This window comes from Onychomys torridus, chromosome 5 (genome assembly GCF_903995425.1).
Source record: "Onychomys torridus chromosome 5, mOncTor1.1, whole genome shotgun sequence".
In the NCBI taxonomy this organism is placed as follows: Eukaryota; Metazoa; Chordata; class Mammalia; order Rodentia; family Cricetidae; genus Onychomys; species Onychomys torridus.
In genome coordinates, this window is record NC_050447.1 from 118815958 (window position 1) to 118828833 (window position 12876).

Genomic DNA, 12876 nt, shown 5'->3' on the forward strand with positions numbered 1-12876 from the left:
TTGGCTTTGGCTCAACACTGCATCTTGTGGAGACCTCATTCTCTGTCTTTTCTTATGTTGTATCTGAGCCTTCTGCAGCATTTTAGCCCTGCAGGCTTTGCTTCATGAGTGATCTGATAAGAAACAAATAGGTTCCAGGTGTTCATTAGTATTGTAAATGGCGTGTTGTTCCCATGGCTAGGAACCAGGTATTGACTCGCATTGCAGGTGACTTATGTTCCTCATATTCCTTCATACAGGAGTCAGCTCCCTCCTCCCTCATTCATTTAGAAATTATTTACTGTGCATCTACTATCTCAGTGGTTCTCAACCTTCCTAATGCTGAGACCCTTTAATACCACCTCATGTTATGGTGACCCCCAACCATAAAACTATTTCATTGCTACTTCAAAAATTAATTCTGCTGCTATGATGAATCATAATGTAAATATCTGATATGCATGATATCTGACATGCAACCTCTGTGAAAGGGTCATTTGACACCCAAAGGGGTGGTGACCCACACACAGGCTGAGAACCACTGTACTGTGTGCTACATGCCAAAATAAATGACTAAACGTTATGATAGTTCTGTAACACACACACACACACATAAGCTTTTACCCCACTGAAAAGAGTAACACACATTTATTGAAGTAGCATGTAAAAAGCTGATAGCATTGTGAATCTGCATTTGCAAGCAAGGGCATTTAATCTATCTGGGGCTACCCAGGAATACCAGGCTCTAATCTATCTGCCTGTGGCTCTCAAAGTTCCTGTCAGGAGCCAGCTATGAGAACATCTTCAAGAAGCTTGAGTTTATAATACACATTCCTGGACTATATAATGAATTCACTCTTCCTCAGGTTAGCCCCATTCTATGACTTTCCAGGGGAGATGGAAACAAACATCTGCTCAAACAGAATTAGGAACGGATGCCAGAACAAAGAAAGGGCCCCATCCAAATCCAGCTTGGTGAACCAATGGTTATTGGGCTTATTTGTAAGAGCATGGTTGAGGAGTTACAGGAGTACGTGTGTGTCACAATCAGCCGCATCCCTGCAAAGTACCACCCCAGTGTGAGCGATGACCTCATAGAGCGGCATGATGTGGATGCAGTCCCAACTACAGTCAACCTTCTACCTCTCTTATGATCCCAAACCACATGCAGCTGGGCAGGAAGGTGTGAGTGGCTGGACTTTCAGACTCTCATCAGATCCTCCCCACCCCTTCCTTCTAGGAGTTCTTAGCCTGATCTTGTGAGGGTCTCATGTCAGGTCATCACTGTTACTCCAGTTTTGTGATGTTAAGGACCATCTCTTGTCAGGAGGACAGAGTTCCACCATAGCCCCAAAGCCTCAGGTGAAAGACTCCATTACAGTGATCTTCGCCATCAGGGGTCATATATTTTGACCCTGCGTCACATACATGTCTTGAATGGCTACTGCTGGCAATTGAGTCGAGGTCATGTCATGTTAGGAAGGTCTGTCTTAGGATTTCCATTGCTGTGACAGAACACCATGAGTAAAAGGAACTTGGGGAGGAAAGGGTTTAACTATAGGCCTGAGCCATAATGTGTGCATGGGTGCACACATGCAAATAGAATGTCAGAGGACAGCCATAAGTGACTTTGCACTCAGCTCCTCTTATAGTCTGGCCTGTTGGGTGTGTATCACTCATTTCATAAGTGTGCACACCAGCAATGTGTGAACAGCCAACACTGTGAATACAATTCTCTCTGGTGGTATGCAGCCATGTTAACCGAGGACTTTGGGTCAGCTCAGAAATAGACTTGTTTTCTTTTTTAATTTTAATTTTTTTATGAGTATGATTATTTTGCTTACATGTATCAGTGCACCATATCTATGCCTGGGTACTGCGGAGGCCAGAAGAGGGCATCAGATTCCATAGAACTAAAGTTACACACAGGTGGAAATCACTGTGTGGGTGCTGGGAATCGAACCCAGGTCCTCTGGAAGAGCAGTCAGTGACCTATCAGATGAGCCATCTCTGCTGTCTGAGGCATTTCTTGAGATTCAGTTACACAGTGTTTTCTGGGTCAGGCTGCCACACTGACCACAATCCTGTGGAATTATCAGGCACTTACATGATAAATCCTGGTGTGGCCCCAAGCTCCTTGAGTGAGCAAAGAGAATTCTAAAGTAACGTTGTTGGGGACCTACGTTAATGGAGTCACGAGTGTATGTAATCTGATTATGATCTGAAATCCTGTGCATAGAGCTGGTTTTAATTTTTGTTTACTTTGCATGTCTGTATATCTGTGCGCATGTGTGGAGGTCCAAGGACACCTTTTGGGAGTCTCTGGTTGTTGTTGCTAGGCTGCCTGCAGGCTAGCTGCTTCCTGAGCTTCTCTGCCTGATTCTTGGGTCGGGATCACAGGTGCATGCCACCACATCCTGCTTTTTATCTGGGTTCTAGGGATTAAACTTGAACTTGGATCATCAGGTTTGCATAACTATCTTTCTTTTCTTCCTTCCTTTTTTTTTTTTTTTTTTTTGGTTTGTTCGAGACAGGGTTTCTCTATGTAGCTTTGGTGCCTGTCCTGCATCTCCCTCTGTAGACCAGGCTGGCTCTGCCTCCCGACTGCTGGGATTAAAGGCGTATGCCTCCACTGCTCGGCACATAACTATCATTTCCACCTGCTGACCCACCTTTCTGGCTCCTAGGGCTGGTATTGATCGAGATAAAACTCTAGAAAGTGAACGGGGTAAGCGAGGGACCTGTGGAAAGCAAACATTTGGGAGGGAAGAGGAATAAGCTTGGCAGAGCTTGGAAGCAGTCACAAGGTTGCCGAGCCACAGCTGTTTCCAGGTCCTCCCACAGAGGGCTTTGCCCGTACACCTTGTCTGGAGAACCTGCCTCTCAAATAGGCCTCATGGGAGCCACACAAGAACAATGCATGTGACTGAGCAAATAATGACAAATTAGAAAATATTTAGAAAGACAAAAACCAAGTCTTCAACACTTCCTTGTTGATTAGAACTGCAAGCAAGTGACATGAGGGGGCAGGCAGGGGGGACTGAAAGCATTCTATTTTTGCTTGTGGTTTTTGATGATTTCCCATAGCTCTGTATGACCCTGAACTCTAAATTCTCCTGCCTCCACCTCTAGTCATGCACTAGCATGGTTAGCTAAGCAGCAGGATTTGAATCCTCCTCCTTGGAGTGTAGGGGCCAGACAAGTGATAAAGAATGATGAGCAGGGTGGGGTGGTGTAGACCCATAATCCCAGCACTCAGGAGGTTGAGACCAACTTGAGCTACGTAGAGATACCCGATACTCTGTCTCCAGCGAAACAGAAGAATACCGAGCCACGGAGCCCGGTGCTTTCTGGGTGAGATGTTTGTTGCAAAGTGCCTTGCCCCACTTGGACACAGACTCCTCCAACTGGAGATGGGTGGTTCTGTCTTGTAAACTGTCACCCAGGTTACCTCTGTGGGTGTACTCTGTTCTCTCCCTAACCCACACGTGCAGCTCCACATCTTTGGCTCTCACTTTCTGGAGATGGGCCTTTCCTTTGAGGGCCATGCGGAGCCTTGGCTACATTTCTGTCACGTTGTTCCACCTGTGCCCATCTCTTCTCTTTGCTTCCTGCGCTGTCCTTCTGCATTTTCCTGACATCCCAGAGCACTATCTCCTCCTTTCTATGTCTGTGTCACCCAGGCTTTGCTGGAAATATCAAGTAGCAGTCTGGGCAAATAGGGTCTGTTAATAAGGAACCATGTGAGTGCTGTATCCTAAGAGTGTAGAGCCGGGTTTCGATAGCCTGGTATCCCGCTGCCCATGAGGCCAGCCTGGGTTGTGTGGGCAGGGTGGATGTTGGCAGTGAGCTCTTATTTTTAAGGACATGATGGACTGGAAGCTGAGAAGATAAAGAAGCCAGCTCTATGCCCTTCTCTCTGCTCTCTAAATAATCTAGCACTCAGACTAAATAAATCTCACCTCTCACCTAGCAGGGAGGGAGGGGTGGTTTCTGAGTGTGAAGGAGCAGGGACCATGGAGTGGCTGGGTGTGTTACATAATGATCTAGCAGAGGACCAGTGGCCAGTCTGCCACACTTGGTCCTCCTGCCCAGACATGGGTGCTTGAGCCCAGATGGAGGATGGGCAGGAATGCCAGCCTCTGACCATCAGAGGAAGGATGTGGTTGGGGAGCCAAAGTATCAAGGATGGTAATGTAGCTAGAGAGCCAGCCTCCAGGCTATTGGACTAGCTACTTGGCTAGGGGTGGGAGGTGGCTTCTAGTCACTTCATCTTCATGGGTGAGGCTTGATCTGGCCTGTCCCCACCTTGCTGATACCCTCACCTGGCTGATAGCCTCTCCTTTGTTTCTTTGAAGGACGGAGGCTGTACATGTCCAGGAGATGTCGCCAAAGCCTTTGGTAAGCACCAGGAACAGCCCTGCCATTATGGAGGAAAGAGAGGTTGACAGAGGAGGATGAGCTCTGGGCAGTTTGGAAGAACCAGATGGAGGAGGGAACCCCCGAGGGGCTTCTGGGCTTATTGGGAGTTTTCTTTGCCTGGATTTCATTCCCATCTGATAAAATCCTGGCTTGGTTTTGGTTCCGGTCTGTAGCTGAGCAAGCTGGTGGCTCAGCATGTGGATCTTTGGTGATGTCATACCAGCCGGAGTGGGTCAAATTGTGATATTTTCATTGAGAATGAGAATGCCCAGGGTACCTGTGACCTTGCACAGTCCTTGCTCTTCTGTGTAGAGACCACCAGGCTGTTTTGACTCCACCTGGAGCAGTCTCCCTACCCCCCCACTCCCCCCCCCCCACCCCGACTAAGAGTCCTCTCACCTTATCTTGCCTGTCTTCAGTCTTGGCTGGAGGCTGACCAGCCTGCTCTCCACTAGAGGGCAGCAGTGCCCAGTGTAACCCAGGAGGGCCTGTAGGGCCTCTGGGGTCCTGGTTTTTGCTCCACACTGTCCAATACATCAACAAAAGGGACAGAGTGGTAAAATATAAAATAGGGCTTCGTTTTCACAATCCATGTAGAAACCAGAACTAGCTTCCAAGCTCTAAACTGTTAAGTGGTACATTACACCACACTACATCTCTCTCTCTCTCTCTCTCTCTCTCTCTCTCTCTCTCTCTCTCTCTCTCACACACACACACACACACACACACACACACACACACACAGTGGTAGAAAACTTTTTGTCTTAGTGACAAAAACAAAAAATTGGCTTTTTAATATTTGAATTATGTGTATTGTATGTGTGCAGGCACATGCCTGTGGAGGCCAGAGAGCATCTTATAGGAGTCAGATCTCTCCTTCCACCTTGTGGATCTGGGGGAATCAAACTCAGTTGTTTAAGCTTTGCAGCAAGTGCCTTAACCTGATGATCCATGAACCCCTGTTCTGTTTCTGAAGTAGTGACAGAGGAGCTTGCAGATAGTGTTCCTGCTGGCAGCGTTTCTTAGCAACCCAAAGTCTACCATAAAAAAAGAAGCACCCTTAGGCCAGCTGTGGAAGGAAACAAACCCTGTGTCTACTCCGTCTGGCCTGTTTTATGGTCCGAGGACACAGGCCCCAGGAAGGAATGACGTGGTCCTAGTCCTACAGTTCAGTGCAGGGGGAACTCCAGCTCTCTTGTCCATATCCTTAAGCATCACTTAGTGTGAGTGACTTCCTTCTGGTACCTCCATGAACCATGGCGCAAAGCAGGAGCTGAAAACATTTGAAAAGCCTCATCCTTCTGAAAGTACCTTGTTCCTGAGCTCGGGACTGGCCCTTGGCTCGGCTCTCCCCTGACATTCTCCCTGCTCTGTGAAAGTGCAGTCTTGCATGCACGGAGATGTGAGAGAGAGGGGCCTCGCCTAGGAAAAGCCAACTGGGAAACTAGTCGAATGTTGAGAACTACAAATCACCAGGAACCATTTAACAGTTACATTGAACAGATCTGTGGTCCTGAGGTCGACTTCCTTCATCTGGAGGTCTAGCCAGACCAGTTATCCCACCGCCCCCCTGAAGATCACAGCTGGAGTCAGCGCTGGTGTCTGGGAGCTGCTGACAGCACACTGTGGAGTTCGTGCTGTGCCTTACATCCCAGGGCCAGCCCCACTCAGCATCCCTTTCTAACAGACGGAGCAGAGTGGGACTGATTCCATGCATACCCCGGGGGTGGGGGAGTTCCTTAGAAGTGACATCACAGCTGCTTTTTGGCTGCTGTTGATCTCTCGCCCCCCCCCCCCCCGCCTCCCCATAACTCAGCACCCTGTTAGAAGTCACTGTAGTTCTAAACCCCTCAGTGACTGGGGAGAGGTATCCTTGCTAATGTTTCATTTCTCAGTCCACTTTTCTAATGATAGAAGTTAATTAGGTTCATGGCTGAGGAGGTCAGGCTGCCCAAGAGCACAGCCTTGGTGCTTGCCTGGTCCCTAGAGAGCAGCACTGCCTCGCTGTCCCACAGCTGGACAGAGGGTATCTATCGCATGGGGAAAGAGCAAGTGTATTTTACAGAGCTACTGAGATATTTATGACTATGTGTAACCTGCATGACTTCCTAGGGGCCTCACCTTCAGAACCCATCCCCTTAGGAGATTGGGGTGGGGGATTAGTTTGCAACACATGGACTCAACTATAGCGCATCATAGTTGATATTCAGTTACCCAAGAACAGCAGATAAAGATCACTTCAAATGTTGTCGAATTGTTTCTGGTTTTGAGATGGAGTTTCACCTAGCTCAGGCTAGCTATGTAGCCAAGGCTGGCCTTGAACAACTTCTCCCCCTCCTGCCTACACCTCCCAAGTTCTGAGATTACAAGCACATGCTACCATGCTTGGTTTACATAGTACTGGGATCAAACCCGGGGCCTCCTGAATGACAGGCAAGCACACTCCCACCTGAGCTGCATTCCCAGCCTGCAATCATCCTACTGAATTCAAGTCAGATGACATGCTTCCTGAGATGCATGCAATGTTTCATGCTTTTGTGGATCTAAAGGAGCAAGACCTGTTTGGAAGGTGTTGTAGGCCTTCACTGATACCTTCAAGGCAGTGCTAACTGCCCCCCCCCCCCCCCCCCCCCCCCCCCCCCCCCGTGCCCCTGACTCCCTGCAGTCTTAGAAGGCTGAGCCATTTCCTGATCAGAGTCAGGGAGGCACAGCAGGCAGGACTCTTTCCAGACTCTGTATTCTCTGAGTGCGCCTCTGCCCTTTCTCTTTGTCCATCCCTTGGCATGTAGGAGCCGGTGCAGACTTTGTCATGCTGGGAGGCATGTTTTCAGGCCACACTGAGTGTGCAGGAGAGGTGATTGAGAGGAATGGGCAGAAGCTGAAACTCTTCTATGGCATGAGCTCAGACACAGCCATGAAGAAACACTCGGGAGGAGTCGCTGAGTACAGGTATGGCTGCCACGTGACTTAGGCTGTGTCCACCAGCTTGACTAGCTGCTCTGTATTCTGGTCCCCTTATAGGGAGGGGCTAGAAAACATATCCGGCATCTTTGTATGGAACACCAACTTGCATCTGGTTAGCATTTGTGAAAGCAAGTGTGGAAAAGTTGGGGGTGTGATGATAGGTGTCAGCCTGGGAGGGCCATGTGGCTGAATGGGAGTATTGCCTGGGACTGAAAGAGCCCTCACTGATCAACCCCTGTCACCTCTCATCTCTTGCCTAAGATAATCTATTCTGCAAGCTTCAGAATGAATAGTCTCTCATGGTATAGCAAACAGATGGGGCCTTTCATAGAGGACACTGTTGCCCACGGTACTTCATTTAGGCTGGCCACCTGCCCCCAGGCTCTGACAGGTGACACAGGCAGTGTTTCCAGCTGGTTACCTGTATCACCTGACTGCAGAATCAGACTCTAGGCCGATGCATGGTTTTAAAACCCACAGTCTCTCCAAGGTTGCCTGGTCCTTTCCATTCTCCTCCAGAGTAGCCTCATATAAGAAGCCCATGACAGAGCCGACCCAGAATTACCACCCAGCTCCAAAGAGCCTGCCACTGCAGCTCATCACAGCCAGCTCTGAGGACAGGCTATATGAAGGACACAGGACAGAAGGTCTCATGTGCTTAAAAATCTCTGGACTCACATGAGGATGAGAAGCTTGCCCTCTGGCCCCTTCCCGCTGTGTCCAGATACTAGCCCCACAGTCAGAAGATTTGTTGTTGGTGGTGGTGCAGGGTGTGGAATTCTGACATAATGTGTAAGGGGAAATCACATGACTCCCCCGAGAGGCAGCAGCAGTCGCGTGGGATGTTCTTGGGTATGGCAAGCTAACTCGAGTTGCCATTATCCCGAGTCATTTCTCTTCAAGTGGGAACCTTGATAAGAAAGGGGTTCCAGTAGCGGGGAGCTGGGTGGGCAAGAGGTGTGGGGTCAGCCTCAGTGAGAAGTGGAGCACACTCCTTATTGTCACGTCAGAGCCCCTCCCTGGATGATGGACCAACAAGCCCACTGTGTAACCAGCAGCCAGTTACTTTCTGAGGGCCACGGGGAGTCTCCTGCTGGACCAAGATGAAGGTGAGCCACACGGCTGAGTGGCCACTCTGTGCTTCATTTGAAGTGCATTTCCCCCTTCCCAGCTGTCGCAGAGAGTCCTCAAAAGAGCAGATCGGGAAAAGCAGGGCAGGCTGCAACAATACAGATGCCAGGAGCAGAGGGAGAAGCCATCTGGGTGGCAGGGGTTCGGGAAGTTCAGTCAGCAGAGTGGGGGTGCCATAGAAACACCGAGCCTCGGTTCTGGAAGCGAGTTCAGTCTTAGAGTGCTGTGTGCTTTAGAGTGCTGAAGGAAGCAGGCCCTCCACCCAGTTAGCCTGAGCATCCGAGCCCAGCCTGCTCTGTCTCTCTGGCACTTGTAGCCTCACCACCATGACTGTCACATGAGGACGACTCTCTACTCTGACATCACATGGAACTGCTGCCAGGTTATTAGTGCTGGGCTAGCTGCCTGTCAGTCATCAGCACTTACTTGCATGTTACAGATGAGCAGATTTTGGGGTCCAAGAGTGACTTACAAAAGATGATGCCACCTTAGCAAAGGGGCAAGAATTCAGGAAGGTCATGAACCGTCTGAAAAGAATGCCATGGCAGCTCTTGTGGGCACACCCAGGCATGTGTCAGTCTCAGATCACAGAGTTCTGAGGTCTCAACCATCTTGGATGTGTCAGTGACCCTGGCTTCTTGAGCTGTGTGTGCTGTACTAGCCACCAAGCAGCTGATCATCCAGCCAGTGCTAGAGTTCATGAAAGGGAGCACAGATGTTAAGTTTACGTCCTTTTGGAATTCTAGACAATGAGTTCAATTTTTCTAGTTGGTGACTAGGCACAGAAAGTTCTAGAATTTGGGTACTTTTAGGGTCTACCTGGTCCTCGACTTTTGTAATGCTGCTGCAAGAGCACGTGCAGACTGCATCTACATTGTGCAGGATCAAGGTCTGCCTTGTGATGCACGCTGTTTCCTGGTGGCCCTGGGATGAGGGGGACAAGGGGACAATTAGCTGTTGCTTGGTGTTCATGTATTGGGCCCAGTCTGAATTTCTAAGCACTGCTCGGAAAATGTGGAGATGCCACCCAAAGTTCCGAGGGTTCTCCACTCATAAAGCTCTCACCCTTGCTCTGAGCAGTGGGAGCAAATGGAGCCGGTGGGAGGTAGAACCTGGCAAAGGCCAGGCAGGCTGGAGGGGGTGCGGTGCTGCATCTCCAAGGCAGGGCTTTCCACATGTCCTATGCAGACCTGTGTTGGCCATGGTGAGGACATTTAGCATCTACAGAGCTGGTACTTAGGGAAGCAAACCTCTGTGTTTTTTCTGTCAGTGAAAGAGGATAGATGGAGGTGCTGTGGCAGGAGGTGGTCGAGGAGGCAACCTAGCTGGTCTGTTTTCCCCAGGGAGGAATTAGGACATTGACCATTTGGTGGTTGGTCCCAGTAGGAACCATAAGAGTAGAGGTACGTTGCTAAGGAGAATGTCACTCCTGGGGACTGTGGGGGCAGGTGTCTCCATCTCTGTCTCATATTGCTGACCAAGACTTCTCTTTCCTTGGTGAACAGGGAAGTTCCTATCGGGTTAGAGGAATTCTCCATTTGCTAGAGCCTTGGCAGGGATGACAGAGTGGGGTAAAACACCATCCCGTGGATATAACATAGCCGATGCCCTCATGAACTCACTGAAGCTGTTGTTATGTGGACAAGATTCGCACTGGATGGGGGAGGGCCCGATGACACCCCACTCCTCACCAAGGAGCTATAGCCAAGCTGGGGGAGGGGCAGTAATTTTCTTCAGTGGTGTGACAACTGGTAAGGAGCCCATGCTCTAGGAAATAACCTCCACCTATGTCATGAAGGAATTACATTCAGTGGGTTACAAGAAAACCAATAAAACAAAAAGACATGCGAACAGGCAACCCTTATGAGGAAAGAGAAGGGCTTTGGTTGGAGCAGGAGCAGGATGAGAGAAGGTAATGGGGAGCAAAAGTACCCGAAATGCATCATGTTTGAAACTGTCAAAGGAATAAAGGCAGGGATACTTCTACCTGGGTGATGAGAGAAAATAAACTGGATTCCCCTCCTCCTTTCTTCTTTCCCCCCAGGGCCTCTGAGGGCAAGACCGTTGAAGTGCCTTTCAAAGGGGATGTAGAGAACACAATTCGGGACATCCTTGGAGGACTGAGGTCTACCTGTACCTACGTAGGGGCTGCCAAGCTCAAGGAGCTCAGCAGGAGGGCAACATTCATCCGGGTGACCCAACAGCACAACACAGTGTTTGGTTAACTATGGAGCTGCAGAGGTGTTGAGCTGAGTGGAGACCACCTCTCACCACGCTTCTCCCATCCCCTTGTCTGTCTGTCCTAGCAGGCTGGCTGCTCTGCGTGGTGGGACACTGCCACCACTGACACTGACATTGAGTCCTTGTCCTGATCTTGCACCCAGAGGCCTTGGGGCTTGCCCTGGTGTGGAGCCCAGAAGCAGGGTGCTCGTGGGGCCCTGGGTCAGCACCTAGAACTCATCCTCTCCTCGTTTCAGCTAAGCCTTGCCCCCTTGCCTTCCTTTAAAGGACGATGGTTTCACTTTTAATAGAATGCTTTGATCTTGACTGAGTGCTGGAGTTTACATGTTCAGGAGCATAGTTGTGTAGAGTCACACTATGAGTCAGGGAAGTCTTCCCAGCCAGGTAAGTGACCCTCAACTGTTAACTCACAAGGCCCCTGGCTAGGGAACAGATGTGGTGTGAGCCTAAGTAACTCCCACCTCACCTACTGCTTTTGCTGCTGGGCAGGGTCAATGGACATGAAGAATCCTGCCCCTGTGTTCTCCCTGAAGCCCTTTCTGGGAACAGGTCTTGTCGTCCTACCTGTTTGAGCTGCTTGTAGCTGGCAAGCCAATCCTGTCTTAGATTCTTGTGTAGTTTTATCACATACACAGACCCCATCAAACTCTTTCCTTTCCCTTCTCAGTCCCAACTTAAAGGCTAGCCCCATGCTCTTTTTAAAGACAGGATCTAGCTATTAGCCCAGCTTGACCTCAAACTTGCAATCCTCCTGCTTCAGCCCAGCTAGGCTGGCCCCTCTCCAAGAGGTTGCAAACCATCTTGAAGTCCCACAGATGTTTTTTGAAAAGGCTATGAAGAAATCGTGCTGAAAACCAAGTGTTTGCAGCCTGACGGGGCTTAAAATGGGAATTAGAGGAAAGCCCTTATATTAATACTTCCTAGGAAGAGCCGTGCAGCTGTGCAGTAGAGAGGCCATCATTGGTTGGTAAGAGAGACTCTGTCTTAGAAAAAGACCCCAGTTAGCCCCAAGAGTTGTCCTGCAGTAGGTCGAAGAATTAACGTCCATGAGCATCAGGTTGTTTTTCTAACAGGGTCCATCGGCAGGTACAGGAGTATGTTGTCTGTGAAAAGGCAAGTGTGACATAAGTGGGTAAGGTTAAGTGGGTAAGATTCGGTATTGCTCAGTGAGGATTAGTTAGTTGCCTGGTATCTACAGTACCTGATGCTGTAAGAAAGATCCAGCCACTCCAGTACATGGGAGATTGCCAGCCCACTTCTGGTCTGGCATTTTAAGCGTGTATTTAAAGTCTGGGAGGTTTGCGTTCTGAGCCTTTCTCCAACCCCTCCCAAGGCCAGAAGAGTCGCTCTTAGGCCTGTGGAAGTGTGAATGGCTGCACTTGAGAACTGCATGATGGATGTGCTCACTTCTTTTCTCACCGCAGTGACCAAATACCTGGAAGAGGCAGCGTAAGGGAGGAAGGATGTTTTCTAGCTCAGAGTTGAAGTGAGGCTGTCCATCATGGTGGGCAAGGATGGGAGTGGCTGGCAGCTGTGGCCACACAGGCTGCGTGCTTACACCTTTGCAAAGCAGGAAATCAGACAGCATGCTCTATCTGGTTCCCCCTACTCCCTTTATCCAGGCCAGGTCCCCAGCCCATGGGATGGTGTCTCCCACTTTCAGATTGGGTCTTCTCAGTGAAGCCTCTTCAGAAACACCCTCACAGATACTCCCATAAGTGTATCTCCTTGGTGAGTGTAAATGTGGTCAAGTTGACAAAATTAATCACCACAAAAGTCACTGCACAAGAGCATATTCAATACAAACAAGATGTGGCGCTACAAGGAAGAGGACCCCACTTCCTCTCTGTCCCATCTGTGCCAAGTGTCAGCCTCTCTAGAGCATAGCATGTGTTTTATATTTAAGCCCTGAAGTCTGTTTAATGAGCCTAGACTGAGTGGAAAGAAAAGAAAAGCCTAAGTCCATTTAAGTAGCCCCGCAGCTGTAAGGAAGGTCTGTTTGGACCTGTGCCTTTCTCCAAACTTCTGGTGTTAGGATGAGCTATCTATATCCTGTGTCTTTCTCAGGCCTGGCCCCTGTATTAACAGTGCAGCATGGGCCACTGTGGGGGGTATTGCCCTGAGGGTGTCATATCATGT

The 12876-nt window shown here is 49.5% G+C and overlaps 1 protein-coding gene across 1 annotated transcript in view; it reads left to right on the forward strand.

Annotated features, from left to right (window-relative positions):
- The window catches only part of Gmpr (guanosine monophosphate reductase), a 37883-nt gene extending 26835 nt beyond the window's left edge, over positions 1 to 11048 (forward strand). The window contains exons 7-9 of the mRNA XM_036188626.1: positions 4338 to 4380; positions 7191 to 7350; positions 10541 to 11048. Coding sequence (XP_036044519.1) covers positions 4338 to 4380; positions 7191 to 7350; positions 10541 to 10721 — 384 coding nt within the window. The 3' untranslated portion in view covers positions 10722 to 11048. The remainder of the gene's footprint in view (positions 1 to 4337; positions 4381 to 7190; positions 7351 to 10540) is intronic.
- The last annotated feature ends 1828 nt before the right edge of the window (positions 11049 to 12876 follow it).